Source organism: Saccostrea echinata, unplaced genomic scaffold (assembly GCF_033153115.1).
Source record: "Saccostrea echinata isolate AGI-Se365-2 ecotype Australia unplaced genomic scaffold, CSIRO_AGI_Sech_v1 ptg000025l, whole genome shotgun sequence".
Lineage (NCBI taxonomy): Eukaryota > Metazoa > Mollusca > Bivalvia > Ostreida > Ostreidae > Saccostrea > Saccostrea echinata.
Genome location: NW_026889774.1, coordinates 16,637,818 through 16,664,842, shown reverse-complemented (window position 1 = coordinate 16,664,842; position 27,025 = coordinate 16,637,818). Strand labels below are relative to the sequence as shown.

General features: G+C 32.8%; 1 protein-coding gene across 1 annotated transcript in view; it reads left to right on the top strand.

Moving 5' to 3' along the window:
* Positions 1-8,498: 8,498 nt before the first annotated feature.
* Positions 8,499-27,025, top strand: part of LOC133192081 (uncharacterized) — a 506,856-nt gene continuing 488,329 nt past the window's right edge. The window contains exons 1-2 of the mRNA XM_061327935.1: positions 8,499-8,553; positions 20,503-20,534. Coding sequence (XP_061183919.1) covers positions 8,528-8,553; positions 20,503-20,534 — 58 coding nt within the window. The 5' untranslated portion in view covers positions 8,499-8,527. The remainder of the gene's footprint in view (positions 8,554-20,502; positions 20,535-27,025) is intronic.

Genomic DNA, 27,025 nt, shown 5'->3' with positions numbered 1-27,025 from the left:
TAACACCCCCCCCCCCCCCGAACCATTTTTGTATTTAAACTTTTCAATACTGAACTGATTTCTGCTTTTTCCTAGCCAAAGTGCTCATTTGAGCGATGTGGCCTCAGGGCTTCTTCATATTTTTATAGATATTTATGTGAATTTTCATAAAACATAACTTATTTGGGAAAACTAAGAGATAAGTCTTTAATTTTGGTAAAAATTGCATTTTCACTATAGAAATCAACGGAAAACAAAAAAATTTTTATAACCCCCCCCCCCCCCCCCCGTGAAATTAAAAAAAAACAAAACTTTTTATGGGTTTTATGAATTGTTATTTGACGAATTCATACCAAAGATTTTGTTGCTTCCTGGAATATATTTGAGCAGGGACCTATATACTAGTATATAGGTCTCTGATTTGAGATTTGATAATTTTCCCTATATAATATGGTTAACTATAATGTTGAACTTTGAAGAAATACCATGGGTAAATTCACGTTACTCTGTGAAATCAGAGACATTTTTGTGAGCATTTTCAATTACTTAAAAGCTGATTTTCAGAACCTGAGGATCGGACTACCTTAATCTGTTAATGAAAGGTGTTTTTACCATGTTTACTAAAAAGCAATCCAACAATGTTTATAATGATAAGTATTTGTTCAATAAAAATCGGTTTGTTCAGAGTGGTTATTAAGCTGTTAAAAATGCCGAGTACTAACGAATTTACGCCCCCTCCAAGATACGGTACGTATCACGATACTTGTGTCACAATTCAATTTTTTTTCGATACGATACATTTTAGAAATGAAACAAATCATAAGGTTAAAAAAATCATGTATTCAGATTTCAAAAGGCATGTAAAAGGTGGTGATACAATAAAGAGCACTACTTGTGCTTCTGTAGATTAAAAGAGCACTTTGTTTGTGTGAATACTAGCAGTCGCAACCTGCTCTGAAACTTTCTCCATCGCAATTTTCTCCCTCGTTTGAAAGAAAAAGAAGAGAAAAAAATCAAAATAAAAAAAGGGGGCTCTGAGGTAGAACCATGTTCACGTCGTAGATCCTGGGAACACAAACATGTTGTGGCAAAGTTCTATAAGAAAAAAAAAGTGGAAAAATGTGCATGCAAATTAACTAGAATGTAAATGAGGTTTCCCTCTTATTTCTTTAAAAATTTATATTTCAATTTGTTGTATTTAATCGTGATTCAACGAGAACGTCTTTGGTTTTCGCATTTATAACAGAGTACCAGATTTACCGCTTTTTGGAAGGTGATACTGCTAATCCAGTATTAAATACGTAAATTTATTAAGGTTTTTATGTATTAATGAATTCATTTAAACTTAGAAAAGGTGCCTGAAAAGTTTGAAGAATTTCTGTGCATCGATAAAAAAGAAATCGCCAAAAAAAAAAAAAAAAAAAAAAAAAAAAATCCGGGACAGTCGGGAGTCGGGAAGACTAGATTTACCGCTTGCCCTCGTGTGTGTCAAACTATAACAACAATAGGTATGGGTTACCCCCATATCCAAGATATTCGACTTTTAATTTATTCGAATTTTCATTGTGCTCAGATAATTTCTAATAAAAAAAAAACAAGTATTTACTGACAAATCGATACTCAAGCTGTAGAAAGTCAACTATGAAAGTGCCATAAATATCCTAAAGTAACATAATATTTAGGCTACTGAGTTTCAACATCTTTTGTTGAATAAAAATATGCATGTACTAGGAAACAAACTGCATGTACATATAACGTTACATGCATGTAGTGACTTTATCACAAAGTTGCACATGCCTAAAAAAATAGTTTTAATTTCACATAGAACATAGACTAAATATTATTAATAGTATAATTTTAAAAATGTATTTAACACTTCACTCATTTTCAGGAATATTTAATCCAAACAGCATGTTACAGGCCTGTAGCAACGTTTTCAAAGTGAAGGGGGGGGGGGGCTCCGAAAAAATCCCGCGTACTATGGGCCTGTGCTACATGTGTACCATCTAACATTCCAATTATAGAATCTTCTGTAAACAAGTCCAAGCCGTTATGGATTATCAAAACTTGTCCTTTTTTTTAAATAGCAAAACTATAGATCTATCAAGGATAGATTTTAATTTATTTTTTAATTTTGTGCTATTTAAGTACAATCACTCAAAGTAAAGGCAGATGTTAAAGATGGGCCCGGTCAACCTGTCACCTTTTAGAGTAATCAATGAACTCGTCCAGAGACGGCCGTTGTTAAACGCAAAGGAAAGCTTGAGATCGGTTGCGGCTGTGGAGCATCATTGAATATTCCTTCGTCATAGAATAGAATCCGACATTTAACACTTAAGGAATAACTGTCTAATTTTTGGATTCATGATGTGATCAATCGAGTGGCTTGCGTGATAATTTGCATAAACGCCGAAGGCGTTTATGCATAAAATTATCACGCAAGCCAATCGATTGATCATCGTCATGAATCCAAAAAATCTGACAGTTATTCCTTATCTTTACATGCTCCTGATTCTGCAAATTCCCGTGCTAATAACCCCGCTTCTGTCTTTATTTGTCCCGCCCCGCACGTGATTTTTTTTTTACCGCGCCTATCAATGAACTAGTAGATTTATGTAGAAATAAAGTATTTTTACAATTTGTAAATTTTATCTCGGACAAAGACATTGGAAATGTAAATATTAAATATAGATTTTGCTGATCGAATATATTAAAAATGAGGTCGATCGAACCTGATCTATTTCAAGGAGTTACCAAACCCGATTATAAAATCAAAGTACTGAAAGTACTGGAAAGCGCTAAGCAATGTTTACAATTTGACATTCATCAGAATTATTTTGAATTTAAATTGCCTATTGTATTGGAATAAGTAATATGTTGACAGTGCAAACGCTAGGGCGAGCACAGTTGTTTGATACACAATTATTTAAACCGCACGAGGATATATTTGAAGATTCGAGACTGTGACATCCCATGACGTCGTATATACGTTGCTATTTAAGGTATGTCACTCGTTAGCTTTTAAGAAAAGTTCAGTAATAACCTCTCACTTCAAAACTATTTATTACAATTTCATTTTCTATAACATATTTGAATTATACAAATTATAAAACATTCAATTTAAAAACTGGCCATAAAATCATAAAGAACAAGATTTATGGGGGACTGTTTCTTGTGGTGGAAAGATATTTAATAGAAAGTTCTACAAATCTACAAAATCTAATATCTTGGAATGTTAGCCCTACATATTTTTACTCGGAGCATTTTCCCGTTATCATACACTAGGACTTTGAAATGCAGGTGTCAATTAATATTTTTGGAACAAATTTTACATGTTCACTCAACAGAATTTGCCAAAAAATGAATATATATTTAAAAAGTCAAGATAAAATTCACACAGTTTTTTGCCTGAGCGTCAAAATTTACTATCTTTCAGCAAATTCGATTAAAGCAACTCAGTTACTTTTTTTTGTTTTTGAAGTTTAATTTATTTATGGCAAGAAAGAGCAATACCACAGTTATGGAAAAACTATCTATTTGTGTTAAATTGCAATTCCGGAATTATTATAGAAAAAAGTTCATTTTGGAGCAATGTGCACAGTCCAAATTTTACTCTTCGTCTCGGCGTTCCTTTAAGAGCTAGTTTGCCGTTATGAGCAGCACTCGCTTCTAGTTTTCTTTTTCTTTAACATCATTAAATCTATGCAGATAGAACAAATCTGACCTCTCTAGGCTTTTCGTGTAATTCCGAGGCGCCTCTACATTTTACGTTATTAAAAATCGTCACATCCGTTGCTTTCAGTTTCAGTTTATTAGACTGAAACACTACAGCACTGTGATAATTTTTAATAATAAATTCATTTCGTGTTCACGAGTGTTTCAAAATGAAGATTTGCTGTTGGTGACATAGGCGCTTGGTTTCAGGTGCATGGATGGTGTATTTTGTTTATTATGTGTTTTTCTAGGTGTGTCTGAATACACTCATTAAAATAAAAATCGAAGACCGCTGAAATTAGCACGTTTTAAATATATCATATAACTGTATATAAAAAAGAACCAAGGTACGACAGTTGCCACCTAAGATTTCAGGGGGTGTCTCGGTTCACACTTGATTTTAATCAATATCTACACTTTTCCTACCGTTGTCGGATGAGATCTAGCTTCAAAAATGATTGAATAACGCCCTTCAATCGTGTGCCGATTTGAACTGAAACCAAGCGCCTATGGTTGGCAACTGTCATTTTATTTGTTAGAAAATGTAGATGTTATTTCTTATTGCATACAATACTGCATATCGATAAAAAAAAATCCTTATTGATAACATTTATCAAAGTTATGAATAAAAGATCTTTAAAATAACGAAAATATTATTCAGTCTGAATTGGTTTTTTTTTTTCATATCTCAATTTATTCTCATATTCATAAGCGATTTATAAATTTACGATTTCATAGAAAGGATTTTACAAGAAGTACATTCAATGGAGTGTGTAAGTTATTTACACAATCGCCGGTATTAATTAATGATAAATAAGACTTAGACTATTACATTTTGTTTTGAATATGCTACAGCTGTGCCTTACACATTTTTAACACTTCACATTCATCGCGCTGTGCAACATATCGGCATCAACATGTGACAAAATCTAGGAAATTAGCACCTGAAGAGTTTTCGTAGTTTTGTCAAAGATAATAGGTATATATACAATTTGAGTATAAGTATATTATATTTGTCTTCTTCGTTTGATGAAAAAACATTCAGTGCTATTCTTTAATCTTTGACTTTCATATACATGATTAATAATGTATTTGCGTCGAAAATTAGTCTTTTCTGTTGATCTCACAATATGTGTAGCTGATTTGTAAATATCACATTTTTAAATAAAAATTTTATACTTTTTTCTTCGGAATAAAAATATGTCATTAAAAACTCGAGTATTTTTTTTTTAACTCTTTCTTGTTAAAATACTTTAAAATGAATCGGTATTTTTTTTTTTACGGACATTTGTTGCTTTAGCTTAATCTTAACTTGTTTAGGTATGATATCAACTACCACTCAACACAAAACATGCTGATAGGAATAAAATAAAATATCCACAGCACTGGTGTGTTCCTTGAAAAGAAATCCTGAAAATAATTGACCAGTAATTTTTGTGCTAGTTCCATGATAAATAATTCAACAACCCAAAAAAGAAAAGATAGTATATTAATCTCAAGTATGAACAAATATGAAACCCTATTTTCTGATTTTCATGAAGATATACAACATTGTTTCATTCTGTTTTTATTTAGTGCTCATAAAGTTGCTAAGCAGACAAATCGGCAACTCAAACATACCTGTCCCGTTACTGAGAACGTTTAAGTAAGGTTTTACATTTTCGACATATCTTGCGCACAGCACACACAAAGCGCCATATTTGTCATCAATATTTCCGAGAAATTAGTTTTCGTCTCGAAGTGGATTCAGCCACTACGTGTTCTACATGTACGTACAGTCGTAAACTGCCTTTCCTTGCGAAACAAGGCTATATTACACGAATATAGACAGTTCATGAATGCATTTACGTCTGTTAATAATTGATACTGAGATGCGAAAATCAACATCATTGATAGCTCTCTGCATGGTGCAATGGTGATAATAGAAAGACTAGTCTTGTTTTTAGTTACATTGTCTGAAATAAGGGTCTAGAAGAAAAAAAAGTTAGTTAATATGGATATGTAGTAGTTACCGTATAAGTTTTTATTGGTTTTCTCTAGATACCCTATAGAGAGGTTAAAAGGTCACGAGAAGGCTCAGCTTTCGAGTGACCTTTTAACCTCTCTAAAGGGTATCTAGAGAAAACCAATAAAAAAACTTATACGGTAAGTCACATGTACCATAGCACTCTCAGATTTCCTAATATGGCAGAGAGATGATGTATAAGTTGCAAATAAATTTCCTAATATGGTTTGTCACCTGACATAATTATAATTTCACGCGCTATACACTGTGCATATATATTACATTTTATTGCACATTTTGTGCACTTGCAATCAAAGAGCGAAAATGGACAAACACAGCGCAATGAGCATGGATCTGTATTTTCTTGAACTTCCGCAAAATTTTGAATGGGACATTTCTATCGATGATCAAGCTCTCTCACAGATAGGCCAGCTGATAGAGGACGAAGTAAACGTGTTTGATGGTACTGTGGATTTATCTCTTACTCGAACGGATTTTAATTTGACCCAGGAGCCGGTTAGACCTGAAAATGTTATACAGCAGTTGGACCATTCTGACGATCGATTTGGAAAGTTTAACGATGACGACGATATGGAAAAACCTTCTAAAGTCTACCGAGAATAAACTAAAGATTTTGAATAAAATTTAATTGATTTTGTATGCAATTTAAGACATGCACCGCCTATAGGTTATGAAGGACCCGCCCATGGGTTATGGTGTATAGATAACCCATAGTTAAAACAATAGAAAATATGGCGGTCTATGGTACATAAATTATATAGATCATAAGAACATTGTATATCAATTTTATGCGAAATTTTCCATTAAATAACTTATTTCCAGTTTAAGTTTTAAATACTTATTAAAATCCCATATGAGTTTTAAACAATCACTATATACATGACATATAATAAACCGTTTTTAAAGTATTTGCACCATTGATGTTTTTTTTTAATACTTCTTCGATACATGTATTATCACTGCAGCAATTGTTAGCTACATGTTACACAGTGCCGACATATTTTTTTAATGAACTACAGTGTATAGAGAGAAGAACCGCCTTTATCCACTAACAGCAGATTTTCGTACAATGTATACTACCTACCTCACTTATTGACACCTATTATTAGACATGTGCGTAACACAGTTTTACTCTAAAATAGCCGAAAGCGAGTTGGGGATTTCCAGTTGCATATTTTTAGAAGACTCGGTGGAGTTATCTTACTTGCTAAGCAGTCTAGACGAACTCTAAAAACGGCGTGAACTCCGAAAATGAAGTCTTCGGCTCCATCATGCATTGCGGCAAAATGGCGTCCGATGTAAACAAACGATGGATTGTCGTTCGCTTTCTCCAAATATACGGGTGCATGATGGCTGTATTTAGTGCATTGTGACTTTATTTTAATTTTTGTTGAATGGATAATTATATTTATTAAATTATTTTGTGGATATTGACTTATTTATTGCTTCAAACTCTTGCATAGTAGTAAATTGGATATACGACATTGAATTCAATACTACCGGTAAGAATTATTTTCTTATTTGATTTATTGTCTCCTTGATTTAAATTTTATGTTGTTCCTACAATATAGGTGCTTTTATTTGTTTTTGAAGACACCCAACTTGTATTTCTTTTAATTAGAAAATGCGTATTTTTCACCACGGAGCAGAGATATTCACAGGTTCATTTTTAGAAGATATGTTGTGACCTTAATTTCTAGAAGAGTGGTTTTTAAAGATTTCATATTGATAGCCAATAGTTTTAAAAATGTTTTCATAATAATATCTGTTCGTATGTGACAAAAAATCGGTAAATAACGATGGTAAGAACTTACGCGTTCAATTCAGATGTCGTACACAAATAAAAATACCGGAATGCTAATTTATGTGTAAAATTCAGTCAAGTTTTTAACAGTTACAATATATATTATTCCATTTTGCATATATATCCCTTTTATTATGCATATTTACTTCTCAAACGTATCATTTTCTCTGTAATTGACCTGACTTCGAACGTCAACTTTGAAAGTAAATATCTCCTTTTTTGCAAATAAAATAAAAAATCTGACAAATACGATCTCTTCCAAAGTCTTTTATTTAGCATTTCTGAGTACTGGCATAATTGCCATACTTTCCAAAACTTTGCACAGACAGTTTTTGTAGACCCATCATTTTTGCCGATAAATCGCCATTTTTTGTGCGTATGCGCATGCGCGGACTCTTTTTTCGGAGTCTTTTTCAGTCTCAATTTCTTACTTCCGGAAACGCTGTTTTTGGAGTTCGTCTAGACTGCTAAGTGGCGCTGGATCACGAACGGAAGTAGTATTAAGATGACAGTAAGCGTTTTGCACTGCGCTTAGCATGCTTAGCGCTTAAAAAACGTACCGAACCGAGATAGTGAATCGAACATTGAACCGAGAAGTAATATTGAACAATATCGATATTTCGGTGAATCGTTTCAGCCCTGCATTAGACTTTTATCAGATTTGTAAATATTTATATCAGCCAAAAACTGTTTTTTTTTCTCTGAGTAACATTCAAGAGTTCTAAATTTTGATAAGTACACATATTGTTTGTATATTGCATCAAGGAAAACCTCTTGATTGTTGCAAATTGTTTATGACATTCGTTCACACGAATTTTATTTCTTGGCGAATTTTATTTCGTTCCCACAAAACTTATTCTTTCAGAGTTATTGTTCGTTCCGCTCTTACATGCTAGGATCGGGATCGATATGCTTCGAATTATTGTTCCGGTAAAAAGTCGAAAGGCGAGATAATATTTCGCCAAAGCAGTTTCAAAGCTAAACATTGTTATGATTATCAAACAATGAGTTCAGTACTTCAAGTTTTGAGGTAAGCAAGAATATAAATGTAAAGATGAATCAGTTAAAATTATTCTGGTTAGTGCTAACTTCTGAAGTACGACTTTCGAGATGGCATCATGGTTCATGACAGACATTAGGCATGGTAAAGGATTTTTTTCATGAAAAAGAAATCACAATTACTTTTACACAGGCTGATTACTTTACCTTTTACAAATCATTTATAATTACAGCTTTATATAGGCTTGGAAAAAAATATGTTTGTTTCCGTTTTCAGCAGGTCCAGGAAAATCACTACATGTATATTTAGCTATATAGCTTAATTTACCTATATAGCTTTATTTACCTATATAATAAAGCTTTATTTAGCTATTTTAGAATAAGTTTCTGTTTTATGAAAAGCAAACAAAAAGTCGCATGGAAAATATGGCTGATATTTTTTTAAAAAGGTTTGATAAAAACAACCTAGGGCATAGATAGTAAAAACATTGCGTCTTTTAAACACTTTTTAACCAAAAAATGCATCTCTATTGTTTGGATAGCTGTCCATTACTGGAAGTGCGATGAGGCATGACTAAGTGTGATTGCCTTGCATTGTGCTGAATTATTACCAATCAATTATCTTGTTGACCAAAACTGCTTTTCTTTGTTAAAGTAGCTGCTTATTCACAGATTAACTGTTATATATAGCCCCAAAACTTTCAGATCTTTGATTGCAACTGCACAAAAGGAGAAACATTTTTAAAAGTGGGTTTTTGGTGAATTGTTTTCAGCCCATTTCAAAGTTGAAAACTAACACTGCCTCATTATGCGACTTTTTGTCTGCTTTTCATAAAACAGAAATTTACTCTGAAATAGCTAAATAAAGCTATATTATATAGGTAAATAAAGCTATATAGGTAGATCTAGCTATATAGCTAAATATAGTGATTTTCCTAGACCTGTTCAGGCTGAAAAAAATAAGGGTAGGTAGATAGGCAATTTTTTTTTTGATTTTTTTTTTACTTACTTCTTTAATCAAAACATCTATAGAAGTAACACTAATGACAAAAGAAATGGTGCTTTCAAGCATTTCTGTGACTTAAATTTATAGTAGAATTTTTTCATACAATTTGGGTGCACAATGTTTTGGGACCCCGATGTTTCGGGACCTGACTAAGACGACGTTTTGGGACTAGCGACAAGACGGTTCGGGACTTGAGTAAAGACGGTTTGGGACTTTGGTTAAATTTTCGGGATATCAACCAGGGACCAACCTAGACCCAAACTTTAGGGAGACTTCACTTCTCCCTCAGAGAAATGTAGGGAGAAGTTTTGAATTCTAGGGAGACTTCTTGGCGCGCGTGGGAAACACTATGATCATTATTAAAGTTTTTAAAAATAAAAAAATTTCATTGTTTATTACTTAAATACATTTCAATAATTTTTTTCCGTATTATTTAAAGATCCTAGTAAAAATAATTAAAAATATTCTTTAAAAAAAAAATTATATTTTTCCTATTAAAAGGTATCTAAATATCTAGCAAAATATATAAAACAATAACAATGTAAAAGTTTCTAATTGATAAACTTGTTTATCAAACTTTTTATAAATATCTAGCAAACATATAAAACAATGACAATGTAAAAGTTTCTAATTGATAAACTTGTTTATCAAACTTTTTTTCATTTCTTGCATAATAGAATGCACAGTTAACTTTTAAATGATTCAAACATTTTTCTCTCCTCTCAGGGTTAGATTTTCAGGCTCTTGGCATAGTCATAATTTTTTTATTTTCTCTTCAAAATTTGTTTTCAATATTAAATTCTTTCTCTAAAAAATCGTTTTGGTGCAACTACTGCATGCTGTTTGAACTAGTTATGTTTATCAGACATGTGTAATTTCTTAGACAGTTGATAACTCCACAATTTAACAGTAAAAATGTGTCTGTATTCACAGCATGTATTAATTATTTGACAATAAAAAGATCTAAAATCATCTTCAACATCTTTGGCATGACATCGATAGCTGTCCAGCTGTTTTGCGTCTTGTTGTGTATAACTTGTAACAATGGACTTTTTCATACACGGAAGCGTAAAGTCTAGAGGAGTTCCGACAGAGTATTCGATGCATTGGTCATTAGTAGCAAAACAGGTGTAAGTGCCCTGCTGTTTCACTTATTTCAGCAGTAATAACACCAGATTTATAAAATAGTGATGATACTACCACGTTTCTTAATAGATTTTTATGATTTTCAATAAAGGAGGTGCAAATATTAAGGCGACTTAAACTTCTCTTTCGTGATAATTTACGGCGAAGTTTGGGGCTCAAAAGCGACTATTTCGCCTCAGTCGCCCCCTAGGTTGGTCCTTGATCAACAAATTATTTCATTATGGTGATATATACAGTATGTTTCTCAAAGTACACATAGCACATAATATATCAAGCTAAATCCACATTATATTTTATTTATATAATAATATGAAGTCATAAATTTCAATGTTTTATTCACAACAGATGAAGAGAAGTAAAACTTTAAATATATTCTCTCTCTCTCTGCACCGAAATTGAATCAAAATTGAAAGATTTCTCACATTCGTGAAAGGTAATTTAATTCATGTTAAATGATAATTAATAATTTTAAATCATTAAGTGATCTCCAGCTACCGTCCAATATAGTTAACACAACAAGTCAGTAAATTGTTAAAACAACAACTGGGATCACACACACATCCCGACAGATAGTTCATAGGGATGTGTTAAATGTATGAACCTGCTGCCAATAAGATTGAGTGTCTCATGGTTTCTCATTGAAATTCTTTAAAAAAAAAGGTTGTAAAAATATGGAGGAAAAAATTATTGCTCATGATTGTTGTTTGGTTATTGGTAAATGAAATAATTCATATGATATTTATAATGGTATTTAACCTAGATATCATAAAAAAATAAACAAAATTAAAACATTTTCAAAATGTTTTAATTGAATTTTTTTTTTGGAAAATGTATCAGTCTTGTGAATTAATATATATATTTTTTAAACGTTTTAAATTTTTTTCAAAATGTTTTAACAAAGTATTGTTAAAAGATCTTCTTCCATAAAATGTAACAAAAATATTTTAGAAGTTTCTAAAACATTTTCACCGAACGTTTTTACAAATGTTGAACATTTTCCTTAATGCTTTTCTTAAAAAAAAAAAAAATTTGTCTAATTTTATAGCATCATTATGTTCCCCAAACGAAGTTGGGGAACATATTGTTTTTAATCTGTTTCTTATTATTATTAAGGTCTTCCGACTTCCTTCGGAAGACCTTATTGTTTTCCGTCTGTTTTCTATTATTAAGGTCTTCTGTCTTCACGGAAGACCTTATAGTGATTCTACTGTTTCTTGTTATTATTATTGTTATTCTTATTTTTCCTCCCATATTTTGTGCACGTGTTTTCTCAAAAACCATTCAGTGGTGTTCAGTGATTTTTTTCAGGGATAATGGACATTATTATGATCTTTGTGCATTTGAGGAGAAAATTCAAAAATTCTCTTTTGGTTCCATGTAATGGCCAATTTTCTGATTTTGAATTGGATTTTGTCTGCCTATCTCCTCTAAAACGGCTAAAGATATGAACTGGAGACATGTCAAAGATGATAGAACATGACTTGTAGATGTTCTGACCAATTATTTGTGCGTCGTTGATGCTTCTGGTCACCACCGGAAGCGAATTTCAAAAATGGATTTTTTTTAACTTTTTTGTTTTTCAATATTTTTCTTTGATATTATTAGGGTTAATAGAAGCTCTTCTAAAAATGCTTAATATATAATTTGTTTTAAAATTGATAAATTCAAACTCTAGTCTAGATATTTGCATTTTAAAATTTGAAGCGGGGTCAAAATGGCGGCCGTCTCGGTAAACTCCGACGAGCTGGTCGGAGTTTACGGAGACAGCCGAACGTTCTTGTTGAACGAAACTAGCATAAGGATCAATGAAATGTACAGGAATTATTGGATCTGGCAGATTTTGGAAATGGATAATCTGTCTTTGAAAACATAAATACTCTGACCTCCAAATGCAATAAAATTAATTTGTACAGTACATACAATAATATATATGATGATGGAAACCATTCAATAGAACATACATTTCAAAGAAAAGCGTGAAGATTTGCTCGTGACGTTTGGAGCGAAATAATGTATTATAACACCCCCCCCTTTTCATAGTAGACAAATGGTCTGATACAGAAGAGCAGAAAAAGATAACATGGACATGAAATACATGTATATGGAATTGCATGGGAAAAAAAGTTATATAAAGAATAAAAGAAGTAAACAGTATCATCAGTTCATCAGCAATACCGTATAACGGGTATTTTCTGTGGTTGGAAATTTTTGCAATTTTAAAACCCCTAAAAGACAGCAAATTAATTTCTGCGTTTTCAACTTCTGCGGTTGCATTATACCGCAAAAAATTGCTTACTGGGTATGATCACCAATCACTAAGAATTATTAGATAGCTGCCATGTTTACATTTTATAAATTCATTGAGACATATTGATCAAAGTTGCATGAGAAATGGTATTAAGCTATTAAAGCTTAATTAAACTACTATCTTTCAGTTAGTCTTTGTAAAATTTTGTTCTCGATCTCTCGAAGTGAACCTCCGGTCCCGTTTCTTTCCTCTGTATAACTAAGCAAATTTACTCCTGATATCTCGAACTCCCGATCTCCCTCGCTTTCTATCTCTCGAACCAAGACCTGGGTCCCGTTACACATATTTCATTGTTTTTTACTCTCTATCTCTCGAAGTTTTGATTGCACATGTATACACGTCAATCAAGCGTAAAATTAATTCAGCTTGGACTTATTTGGATAACAGTGAATGCCTGGGGCTGGGATGGACGTGTTAATTGGGTGTTTACATAGATGATACTACACCTGTGAGTCGTCCGCGTGTTGATATAATTAATTGGTAAATTATAAACAAATCACTTCACAACTTATTTGACTGGACAAGACGATAATTTTGAGAAAATAATTTAGGGACGTGTCAGTAATTTTCCATAGATTATGAACTTTAATATTATTAGAGTCTACACAATCCCAGTTTGGCAAACATTGCACAAGAAATCCTATCTCAAGAATTGTATACCGATTACGAGCAATCTTGTGAAGAACCGATCAAGCCCACGCCCGGGGGTTAGCAAAATCGACAATTGCTATTCAGGTTTCATGTAATCATGAAATGAGAACAAATAAATATTGAAACTTAATCATTTTATTTATTCAAAACACGATCATTGTTGTTGAAATCAAGTGAGTTACCTGTAAAATACGAAAAAACATGTATATAATGACATTATCAACATATACTTCCGGTATGTATAATAGTAGAACAATGATGATTGGAACTGAAAATTCCGGATTTTATTCACTTTCTATCTCTCGAACCCCCCGATCTCTCGAACCTTTCTTACAGTCCCTTGAACTTCGAGAGATCGAGAGTCACCTGTATTTGAAATAAACTTTTTTTTTTAAAACTACAATGTTTTTTGCTTCCAGTAAATTTGTTTTTTTAGGTCACCTGAGTCACTCAGGTGATTGGTATAAAAATTTTTATTTGTGATATATTATGAAGAGATAGAAAAACAGACACATGAGCAACGTGTCGTCAGACCTTAAGTGGCCAAGGTTAAAGCTTTTTAAAAGTAGGTCAGACTCCAAGGTCAAGGTCAAAAGGTCAAAGTTGTTGGTATCCAAAGGAAGGCCTTGTCACAAAGAATACACATGTGAAGTTTGAAACCCCAAGCACCAACTGTTCAGAAGTTATGGCCAAGGTTAAAGTCTCATAAAATTTTGCAAAAGTAGGTCAAACTCTAAGGTCAAGGTCAAAAGGTCAAATATGATGGTACCCAAAGAAAAGTCTTGTCACAAGGAATACACATGTGAAATATGAAAGTCATAGCTCCAACCAATCAAAAGTTATGGGCAAGGTTAAAGTTGACAACAGACAGACAGACAAACGGACAAACAGACAAACAGACAGACAGGACAAAAACAGTATACCCCCGGGATCTTTCGATCCGGGGGCATAAAAATATGTTAGAAGTAGTTGAATTTTTCCAAAAAATTTCAGTTTGGTGGTTATTTTTTTTTAATTCACCCACCTCTCTAAGTATGATTTCTTAGTTTTGGACCATGGAAAAATTGATCCTTACACTGCCTGACACTGTGGCATCAGGCAATTACATGTTACAGCTAATTATAAAAATACAAATTCATAGGCCTACACCTCAAAAATTTTCCACAGTAGCCATAATCTAACTAAGCTATCTAACTTCAAAAGATTTAATTTTCTGATAATTGCATGATTGTTAACTGCAATTTAAGGACCCTCTATACACTAGTGGAAAATATTTGTTGGACATTGAGAACTTTGTAGTGTGTAAAGGTGTAAATATTGAGCTTATCTATCACATTTTCAACATAGGGTGCCTTGCATTTACCCCCAGGAAAAATGTTCAAAGACAATGAAGTACTGATGAACGGAAATCAATGTTGTTTACTTAAGGTCAGACGACATGTTCCTCAAATATATATAATTTTTTTTTGAAGAATTTGTCATTAAAGTATTGCTACTTTAATAAGTTTCCTCACAAAAAATTGAGGTACCTTACCAGGCATTTGTGCAAGATACCAGAGGATAGTATTTACTATGTAATCCTATTGGAAATCACTAGCATTGCCAGTATCACAATTTCTTGGTGTCTTTATTTACTTAGAAATTTACAAACAGTTTAAAAAATCACAAGATAACGGTAATTATGATTTATTTGTGATATATTATGAAGAGATAGAAAAACAGACACATGAGCAACGTGTCGTCAGACCTTAAGTAGACAAAATACCTACAAATGAAGTATTCTATCTATTCCTCTTGGCCTATTAAAGTGTTATGAATGCTTGATTTGATCACAAATTAAGGAATAAACTGTACATTCCAATTTATTTTATTCTTGATCAAAGGGCAGATCACTCTATCTGCATAAAAATACCACAAAATCAGATCTCTTTAGTGTGCAGTGTATAGAGGGCTCTTAAGGAGGGATTCTTGTCTAGTTTCTAACTAGATGAAATATTCAAAGTATATTTGCTTATATGTCTTATATATTTAGATGTAAGGAATTTAAAATATCATATTTTTCTTTCCTCATCATATTTGTACATGTACAACTTTAAATAGAAATGGTAAACTGAACTGTGACAATGAATTTAGTTAAAACTTTTAAACAATCAGAGACTTAAAGAAATTTTCAAATGTTAGTAAAATTAATAATAATGGACTAAAGTTTTAAAATATATCAAATAAATATGATTTGCCAAACAAACTACAATTTTATTAGCTTTTAAAAGCTTCCATTCTAAGGGTAGATTTGAGCAAAAAATCAGAAGTTTTTTTTTCTCTCTTAGTAAACGGTCAAAACTTCTTGTTTTTGTATCATTTTGCATCTTTATATGACTACTTTACCATACGTAAAAATAAGAAAAATTTCAATATACGACACTAATAAAGATAACTAATATATCCTAAAATTTAAGAAAAATAGAGGAAATTCGGATTAGCCAATATCTATTTTAGTTAAATTATTGATGTCAGATAGACCCTATATGTTAAAATATCTTTTTAAGCAAAAAGAAAACATTTAATCTTTTGAAAAAGAAGTAGGCATCCAATGATTGGCAACTGTAATTTTTATTTTTAATGTCAAGGAAAAAGATAATGATCTTGGCCTGACCTTGCTTCTAAAATAAAACGGTCAAATTTAATCTAATTGATACCATCACTTAGTGATGTTGTCTCCTTGAATCTGAAAATTTCATTAATTTTTATGTGAAGAATCTCTCTTTAACAGTGAAGTGTGACCTGTTGCTTGGGACCTTATACCTGTTAAAATCACTCATGCATATCACTTAGCATGTGGATATGATGCAATCAGTGAAGTTTTGAATCAGATTTAAAATAGTACATAAAACTAGACTTTGACCCGTGCTTGCACGGGTTGACATTGTTATGAATGCATCCATGTGCATATTGGAAATTTACAAAATAGATACATCGACACATTCATATTGTAAGTACTTTTGAAATAAACAATGAATGTGAATATAATTCTGTTTTTGTTTTTGTTTTTTTGTTTTTTTGTTTTCTTTTGCAAAATTGTTGCGTAATGGCATAGCTCAGAATGGCTTTGACCACCAATTAGCTATAAATCAAGTCATGAGTTAGAATCATGCCGGAGCTTACATAAATTTCACCTTTCCAAACAAATTTAATAAAAGAAATTATGGATATTTATTTGAAAATATGACAACAACAAAGAGTTGAGCACTGCTGATACATATCAAGCAAAGTAATGAAAATGAAGAAATGTGCCAAGCTGGTATTTTTATGCCCCCGGATCGAAAGATCCTGGGGGTATATTGTTTTTGTCCTGTCTGTCTGTTTGTCTATTTATCTGTTTGTCTGTTTGTCCATTTGTCTGTTTGTCCGTTTGTCTGTTTGTCTGTCTGTCTGTTGTCAACTTTAACCTTGCCCATAACTTTTGATTGGTTGGAGCTATGACTTTCATATTTCACATGTGTATTCCTTGTGACAAGACCTTTCTTTGGGTACCATCATATTTGACCTTTTGACCTTGACCTTGGAGTTTGACCCACTTTTGCAAAATTTTATGAGACTTTAACCTTGGCCATAACTTCTGAACAGTTGGTGCTTGGGGTTTCAAACTTCACATGTGTATTCCTTGTGACAAGGCCTTCCTTTAGATACCAACAACTTTGACCTTTTGACCTTGACTTTGGAGTTTGACCTACTTTTGAAAAACTTTAACCTTGGCCATAACTTTTGAACAGTTGGTGCTTAGGGTTTCAAACTTCACATGTGTATTCCTTGTGACAAGACCTTCCTCTCGATATCAACCACTTTGACCCTTTGACCTTGACCTAGGAGTTTGACCTACTTTTGAAAAAGTTTAACCTTGGCCATAACTTTTGAATGGTTGGAGCTAGGGCTTTCATACTTCACATATGTAATCCTTGCGACAAGACGTTCCTTTGGATACCAACCACCACTTTGACCTTTTGACCTTGACCTAGGAGTTTGACCTACTTTTGAAAAACTTTAACCTTGGCCATAACTTTTGAATGGTTGATGCTAGGGCTTTCATACTTCACATATGTAATCCTTGTGACAAGACCTTCCTTTGGATACCAACCACTTTGACCCTTTGACCTTGACCTAGGAGTTTGACCTACTTTTGAAAAACTTTAACCTTGGCCATAACTTTTGAATGGTTGGTGCTAGGGCTTTCATACTTCACATATGTAATCCTTGTGACAAGACCTTCCTTTGGATACCAACCACTTTGACCCTTTGACCTTGACCTAAGAGTTTGACCTACTTTTAAAAAACTTTAACCTTGGCCATAACTTTTGAATGGTTGGTGCTAGGGCTTTCATACTTCACATATGTAATCTTCGTGACAAGATTTTCCTTTGGATACCAACCACTTTGACCTTGACCTTGACATTTGACTTTTATTTAAAAAACTTTAACCTTCGCCATAACTTTTGAACAGTTGTATCTAGGTCTTTCAAATTTCATAGGTGTATTCCTCGAGACAAGACCTTTCTTTGGGTATCAATATTTTTTATCTTTTGGCCTGGATTTTGACTTGCATTTGAAGAAACTTTAACCTTCGCCATAAGCTGCCATACGGGGGCATCAGTGTTTCACAAACACATCTTGTAACACAATCAGTTATTGAACTAAAGGTGTAAAAATTTTTGTAATAATTTTAACACTGCAGATCTCAACTTGTTCAAAATATGACCTCAACAATAAAAGAGTTAAGCACTGCTAATACATATACTTTATATATACACAGGTAATAGACATGTATATAATCTGTAAAAGCAGAGATGAAAATGGACAAATGTGCTGTACTGGTATTTTTACATAATTTAGCAGATGTGAAGCAGAACAGATTATCTTGCAAGTGCCCCCCCCCCCCCCCCCAAAAAAAAAAAACATACTGGTTGTTCAAGAGATCATAATAAAAATTAAGAATATCAAATGTACTAAGTCTTTATATATGATATAAGAAAATGCTCTCAAGACTGTCTGTTTTGATAAAAATTAATAAACACAAAGGCATACATAAAAGACAGAGGGTAGTGTTGTTGACTACATGGCTATAGGATTTGACTGGTTATACCTGGGCCCAAGGTAACTCAGGGGGTGTTCACCGTATTGTTGACAGACCAGGGTCAGAGGTCATTAGATGTATTTACATAACAAAGCTATAAGCCTACAATAATGCTATTAATTTCACTACACTCTCCTAAGAAATATAATGTGAATTTTTTGCATGGAATCAAATATTTCTTTGCCCTTAGGTTATGTTTCATATTTACCACATTATAAATCTCAGCAGTGAAGGTAATAGTAAACATGGTGAACAAATTCAAGTTGCAATCATTTAGACATTTCAAATTGAAAATATGGGTTATATTGACGTTATTCAATTATTTCGATTTATTTCAAAGTTAAGAATTGAAAATAATGTTATTGTAATTTTTGGCGGAAAAAGAATGCGTACTTCACTAAGATGTGATTCTAGCTGGAGTTGTAACCCCCCCTTCCCCTCAAAAAAGCATAAAAAAAAGGAAGGATAAAATAAAATTGGGTAGTTACATTAATATTGCTCCTACGATCATGAGCTTTTTGCCTCTGTTGAGATGGCCAGAGACATAAATAACATACATGTATAATAAATGTGTCTCCGAGATGGCAAATGATTACCCACGTAGATAAACTCAGAAACGATAATACAAATACGTGTAAATTTTCATTGGAAATTTGCTATATATTCTGTTCATATATATTTATGATTTCTTATTAGAGAAATTATAAAATAACAAATATACATCTACTTAGTAGCTACTTTTCTCTTCTCTGATTTGAACACCGTGATTTAGCATGAATGTAATACGCACGCGCAAGATTGTAGAATCCAAAAAATCCAGATGATTTCCGGAATTTTTTGAGGAATTTTCGTTGATTATTAATTAGCGAAGCTTAACTGAGAAAAAATAAAAACAAACTGGTAATCTTCAAGTACCAATGATGTATAAAATATATAAAACAAAAGACAGTACTCTTCCGATTTATCGGTATTGAAGGCCAAAAATTTGAGTCTATAATTTTAATATAGTAGTATAGATAATCCATTTGAACATCCTTCTATAAATTTATTGCATCCATTGGGATGCACATTGAAATAATGGGTCCTGAACAAAATTGATTCATAATTTATGCAGGATGCAGACCAAAATGAATCACTGTCAGGGCTCGACATTAACTTTTTTTCCTACTTGTCCATTCGGACAAGTGACCAAGACATTTACTTGTCCGAACTTCAACGTCACTTGTCCGAAAAAATTTTCAATAAAGATCTAATACTGTCAACTTGAAAACTAAAATGAATTCCATTACATGTGCTTGATTGATTCATGATGTTATTGATAAATACAACAAACACATAACACAAAATTTTATCTAGACTTTCTGTCCTAACAACAACATAAATGGGACTGTCAACATCAAACAGAATCCAAACTTCATAAATTCCAGGCCTTTGCAGTAGTATGCAATTAGAAAACCTCAATCCCAATCAAGTGTGAACTCAACTACATAGTGATCCATATTGGAATCTAAGTTTGGTATTAGGAACATACTACTTCCGTCTTTGAACTTACCGGTAAACGATCGACAGTCGTTCTTTTTATTACTTTGAGACTTCTTTACATTTAAATGCACTTGTCCAATCAGACAAGCGCCCAGCAATATTCACTTGTCCGTAATTTTTTTTCACTGGTACCAGACAAGCAGACAAGCGTTAATGTCGAGCCCTGACTGTTAATATTAATCAATTTAAATTTATCTTCCAGACAAGCAGATGCACTGAAAGCAAGTATATCAGGTAAGTAAGAATAACTTACTATATCTGTAACTGGCCAAGTACTTTTTATGAAGGGAAAACACCTTTACTTAAAAAGATGCAAAAAAGAAAGTCCACAAATATCATTATTACAATAGATTTTTTTTAGAGTACTTTTTAAAATCTCTTTTCAGTTTGAATATTTTTAGGTTAGGTGACCTATAGTCCGAAATACTATTATAAGTTGTGAATTCAGCATTTAATTTGGTTCGCAAGTATCGAAAATCAACCCCGAGAATGCCGCCTCCAGTTGGAGGCGGCGAATTTCCAGTTTTTGTAATGGCGCCGGTTCTGACGTTTTCCTGGCACGTAAAATATCAAAATCGTGAAAAGAGCCTGGAAAAGGTCAGATATTTCGGACTAGGTGACCTATTGTTATTTGTTTTCAATCAGTGTTATGTGGCACATTGCATCAACTGTCATAAAAATTTATGCCATCTTTAAAAATCTTTTTTACTCCTGGACATTAAGTATTTAAATTGTTGGCATGATTTTGATAAGCTAAAAACCATCTACTGAAATTGTGAAGTTCATGGTCCAAAAATTGACTATGCATTACGTCTTATAAAATCTTCTTTACTCATGGATATTTAGCAGGCAAACTGTTTGCATAATAATATTGAGTACTAAACCTTTTACCAAAATTATGTATCATGTACTTGGATCCATGGTTAATGTCTTAGGGTGAGGCTTAGCTGGCCACAAATATTGAAAATACATTACAATTTGAAGTTTTTTACCTCTTATCCAGTGATTTTCTTTTGCTTTTGCACTTAGCATATGGAACTACTTGGCTGCTTTTTCATGTATATTTCCCACTTCCAGAAAGAAAAATGAAATATTTTAATACTTTAACTCTATTTTCCTGAATTTCAAAACTTGTTCCTGAGTTATTTTCTACTTTCGTTTCTTTTTGAATTATTCACCTTTGCTAAACAAATCAGATCGTCTGCAATGACAACAATGCAGTTGCGGGAAAGAAGGAAAGAAATTGTCATACGTGTGTTAAATGTTTGTCTCAGAGATAACTGGTATGAACAATAGAACTGTGGAGAAATGTTTTTATGCCGTTCATCTGTTAATTCTTAGGAAACAAATGCATGAGAAAAACGACACTGAGTGAGGACGGAATTCTTTCAATGTTAAACGGCATTGGACTCTTCTAGATTTTACAGCATGCTATGTAATGCTTGGACAGGTTGTGATATGTATTCATATGTTTGGTTTGAAATTCAGATGAAGAGATGAGCAAATGAAATCTAAAATTTCTGTGACCTGGAAAGAGTTGTTAGGGTTATGTTTGAGTAGCTTCCCATTATGTAACATTTACGAACCTAAAGATATCAGCTTATCAGGAAAAATATACCCATTGGGATATAGCAAAAATAAATAACACAACAGGTAAGCTTTTTGTGTTAAAACTATTATTGTTAGAAAGAGCTGGTAATGACACAACAATATTTGAGAATGTTGTTTCTTCGTTATGTATTACTCTGCATCTGAAAATTTAGGTAGCATAACTAAAGTATATGTTGGACAGTCATTTGTTTTTAGATTAAATCTCATCATTGAAAAATAAATATTAAATGTAATTAAAGTTATTGCATATTGGCACACCCTCATGGTACAAAATTTGTCGATGTTATTTGTCTTTTCTTTGATGTGGTTTCCTTCCTCCTTGATTTACATCATCTGTATTCTTGCTCACATTCTCTAAATACATGGAGGTGACGTGTTGTAGAATTACAAACATCACGTGAATTCACATCTGCTCCAGCAACAACTCGTTTGAGCAATTCTTCATCCCCCTTAGACCAGTCAATTAGAATCTGCTTTTGTTTTAATGTGATGGCACATTTTGCTGAAAACAGCTTATGATACTCGAAAAACTTGGTAGGCCAGATGTTGTTAATTTCAATAATATGTGCCAAATATCCATCATGTTCATTTTGTCTCCAGGGGTAAGCTGTACTGGGGCACACATGATCCTTTTATAACCACACAATGCTGTGACTAATTCACTTATGGTCAAATTCCTAGACAAATGTTTATCAGGCTTGTCATCCTTTTTCTCCGTTTGAATCTCAAAGGGGGGAATCAATAATGCACACATATTCACATCGTCACCTTTAAGGATTTTCTCACGCAGTTCTGGGGATACCAAATCCACATGTCCAACTTCCTTTTTGAAACCCCTATGTTATTGTGATACATGTTAAGAATGTTGGGAGTACCTGAAATTCCTGGAGATACACTGGTCGTAGGTACAGGCAAAGGATAGGCACTTCCGATTCCATTCCCAGTACACAGAGTTCAGGGATTTATCAGTACCTTCTCAGGGGCCGAAATTCGGCCCCATTCCCAATTGAAATTGAGTTCAGTTTTTCCCAATTTGGCAGTATTTTTTCCCAATTGGTGAACAATGCTTTTATATTTAATTATCTTGTAAAAACACAAGGAAAATTGTCAGATTGTCTGTTATTTTCATCTATTTAAGTCATTTAGCAAAGCTACAGTCATAAAACGTATAAAAACACTGTAAAAACATCGCCAACTTTTAATCCGAATTTCCTCTGTTTTTCTGAAAATGGTGATATTGTGTAATTATTTAGATTTATTAAGTTATTTCTACATACTCAATTGATCTATGAGTGAATGGTAAGGACTGTAGGCATTATTTCAAATAGAAAAATATATTTTCAATGCATTAATACATATTAATTGAGAAAATATAAGAACATACATTTTGAAATTTCATTGAAACCATCACCATTCAATAGAAAATACATTCCGAAGGATATGCACGAATATTTACCCGTGACATTTCGTGTGAAATAATGTATCGTGATCAACCTTTCGTAGTAGACAAATGGTCTGATGCAGAAGTATATAGAAGTGCAGAAAAAGATTACATGGACATGCCTGTATATGGAATTACATGAAATAAAAAGTTGAATACATAAAGAATAAAAGAAAGTAAACAGTATCAACAGAGAATGGCTAAAGATATGAATATGAAACTTGCTGAGGTGATAGAGCATCAAATGTAGATATATTGATCGACAATTAATTTTCGTCGTTCTTACTTCCGGTCGCAAACGAAAGTGAATTCAAAAATGTTAAATTTGCAACTTTTTTGTTTTTCAATATTTTTCTTTGGGATTTACAGGGTTAATAGAGAGTCTTCTAGGAGTTTTATGTATGTTTTCATCTTTTTGATTGAAAAAGTTTGCAGAAATTTTTTATAAAATTCACTTCCGGTCGAGTGATTACCTGTCCTCAAAATTAGAATTTATTCTCACAATATTGCTCAGCAACAGTAAACGACTGATGTCTAAAACTTTCAGGTCTGATAGTCAGTCATCAGTTTATTTGAATCGTGAGAAAATCTTGTATCGCCGTTACTTCCGGTCGTGACAGGAAGTGATGCAAAAAAGTGAATGGTTAATGGTTAGCTTTCTTGGATTTTCACGCTGAATTTCTTTTATCACTTTTTCAGAGTGAATTTTTGCTTTTATTTTCAGAATTGGACGGAAGACCTCTCATTGCTCGCAATGAGTTTCTAGTTATTATTATTATTATTTTTTTCCCCAAAATTTTGTGCAGGCAATTTCTCGAAAACTATTCAGTGGTTTTAAATGAAACTTTCAGGAATTATACGTCGTCAAATGAACTTTGTTCATCAGAAGGAAAATTTGGAAAACTCGCTTCTGGTGCCAAGTTATTGACAGTTTTCTGATTTTAAAATGAAATTTTGTCCCCCCTTTTTTTCAAAAATGGTTTAAGATATGAACTGGAGACTTGTTAGAGATGATAGATTTTTATTTCTAGATGAGGGGAATTACCTTTTTGTGCATCGTCAGTACTTCAGGTCATTACCGGATGCGAATTTAAAAAAGTCGAATTTTTAAACTTTTTTGTTTTTCTATATTTTTCTTTTATATTAGTAGGGTTAATAGAGGCTCTTCAGAAAGTGCTTTATATATAATTTATTTTAGAATTGATTAGTCCAATCTCTATATATTCACATTTCTAAATTTGAAGCGGGTCCAAAATGGCGGCTGTCTTCGTAAACTCCGACGAGCAGGTCGGCACTCGGAGCTCCTCGGGTGGCTCGTTCCTCGCACACTGACCTCGGACGTCAATGGTGTTCTACCATTTTGCTGATACAGTCATGTGATCTTATTTGAATTTCCTCCAAATGTTATACCTTTAAAGTCTGAATACTTTTAAGCACCCCAACTCTATATTTTGCTTTCAAAGACTACTTACTTGATGTTGTGATCAAAACTAATATCCAAGGAAGAGTTAGACAAGAGAAAAAAATGTTTGAAGAATTTTATGCAGAGTAAAATATGAAATGAGTTACAAGGCAGTTTCCGGTGGAGAAATGTAATCGATTTGATGCATATTTCTCCAACAATCACTTCCGAGGTTTGTATGGAGCATAGGAGAGTCAGTTGAGGATTGACGATTGGCAGGTTGGAGTTTACGGAGACAGCCGAGCGTCTTGTTGAATGAAACTACCATAAGGATCAATGAAATATAAAGGAATTGCTTGATCTTTCAGATTATGAAATGGATAATCTGTTTTTGAAAACATAAATACTCTGACCTCCAAATGCAATAAAATGAGTAATTTGTACGGTACATACAATAACATATATGAGAATGGAGACCATTCAATAGAACATACATTTCAAAGAAAAAGCGCTAAGATTTACTGGTGACGTAATGTATTGTGACTCTTCTTTCATAGTAGAAAATGATGCAGAAGTGCAGAAAAAGATGCGTGGACACGTTTGTATGAAATAGAGGTACATGGAATTGCATGGAATAAAAAGTTGAATACACAAAGAATACAGGAAGTAAACAGTATCATCAATTCATCAGTAATACTAGTAAATTATTTGTTATTCTTTAAACTCAAGTAACGAATTCTAATGTGAATCTGCTTGCACAAAATTTGGCTACCTAGCTCTCATTCTATAATTCCGCACTATAAGAAAAAACTTTTAACCTCCCTGACGCTCGTTACTTCAGGCAATGATACAAAGAAAACATTGATGACGACTGGTAAAATTGCGCTGGTGTAGTGGCTTCCATATCAAATTTTCATGAAGGCAATCTGGGTTTAATCCTGAATTTGTTTGCTTAAATTTACGTTTTCAACTTCATAAATGATGTTGAGTGGGGTTTTTTTTGTTAGAGATAATAGAACATCGAATTGATAAATCCAAACTCTTGATATTCGTCATTTTCACTTTGAAGCCGGAGTTGAAATGGCGTCATGGTTAGTACGTTGGATTTTCATGCTGACGACCAGGCTTAAATCTCCAGAGTGTCTGAAATTTTTCTTCACTTTTTCAGCTTGAATTTACATTTTTATTTTCAAAATCAGACGGAAGACCTCTCATTGCTCACATTGAGTTTCTAGTTAAGGTCTTCTGTCTTCACGGAAGACCTTATAGTGATTCTGCTGTTTCTTCTTCTTCTTCTTATTTTTTTCCCGAAAATTTTGTGCAGGCGATTTCTCGAAAACTATTCAGTGGTTTTAAATGAAACTTTCAGGAATAATGCGTAGTCAAATGAACTTTGTTCATCAGAAGGAAATTTGGAAAACTCGCTTCTGGTGCCAAGTTATTGACAGTTTTCTGATTTTAAAATGAAATTTTGTCCCCCCTTTTCTTCAAAAATGGTTTAAGATATGAACTGGAGACTTGTTAGAGATGATAGGTTATGTCTTCTAGATGAGGGGAATCACCTTTTTGTGCGTCGTCAGTACTTCCGGTCATTACCGGATGCGAATTTAAAAAAGTCGAATTTTTAAACTTTTTTGTTTTTCTATATTTTTCTTTTATTTTAATAAGGTTAATAGAGGCTCTTCTGAAAATGCTTTATATATAATTTATTTTAGAATTGATCAATCCAAACTCTAGATATTCGCATTTCTAAATTTGAAGCAGATCCAAAATGGCGGCTGTCTCTGTAAACTCCGATAAGTAGGTCTGAAATTAAGGAGTCAGCCAAGCGTTTGTTTGAATGAAAGTACCATAAGGATCAAAGAAATGTGAAGGAATTGTTGGATTGTCACATCACAATTACATTGCAATTCTGTTTTGAACTAGAGTTTTAATCAGGGGTTTCCTCAAAGCAGGCTTGTGTCAAATTAAATGAACAGAAAAGACAAAAATAAGAAAACCACTTTTTTTTAAAGATTGTTTAATGAAGTTGATATAAATATTTTTTTCTAAAAGATGTTGTTATTGAACATAAATGGTATCAGATTCCTTGACCGTCGCAGGACGAGACGTTTTTGGGCGAAACATTCCAGTCTTTTCATGAATGCGTAACTAATCGTGATAGTCCACTTTGGGGGTAAACAGGAAAATAAAACTTGTAGAAAATCTTACTTAAATCACTGCTTCAGTGTTACTTATCCATACGATATATAATAAGTACAATATGATAAA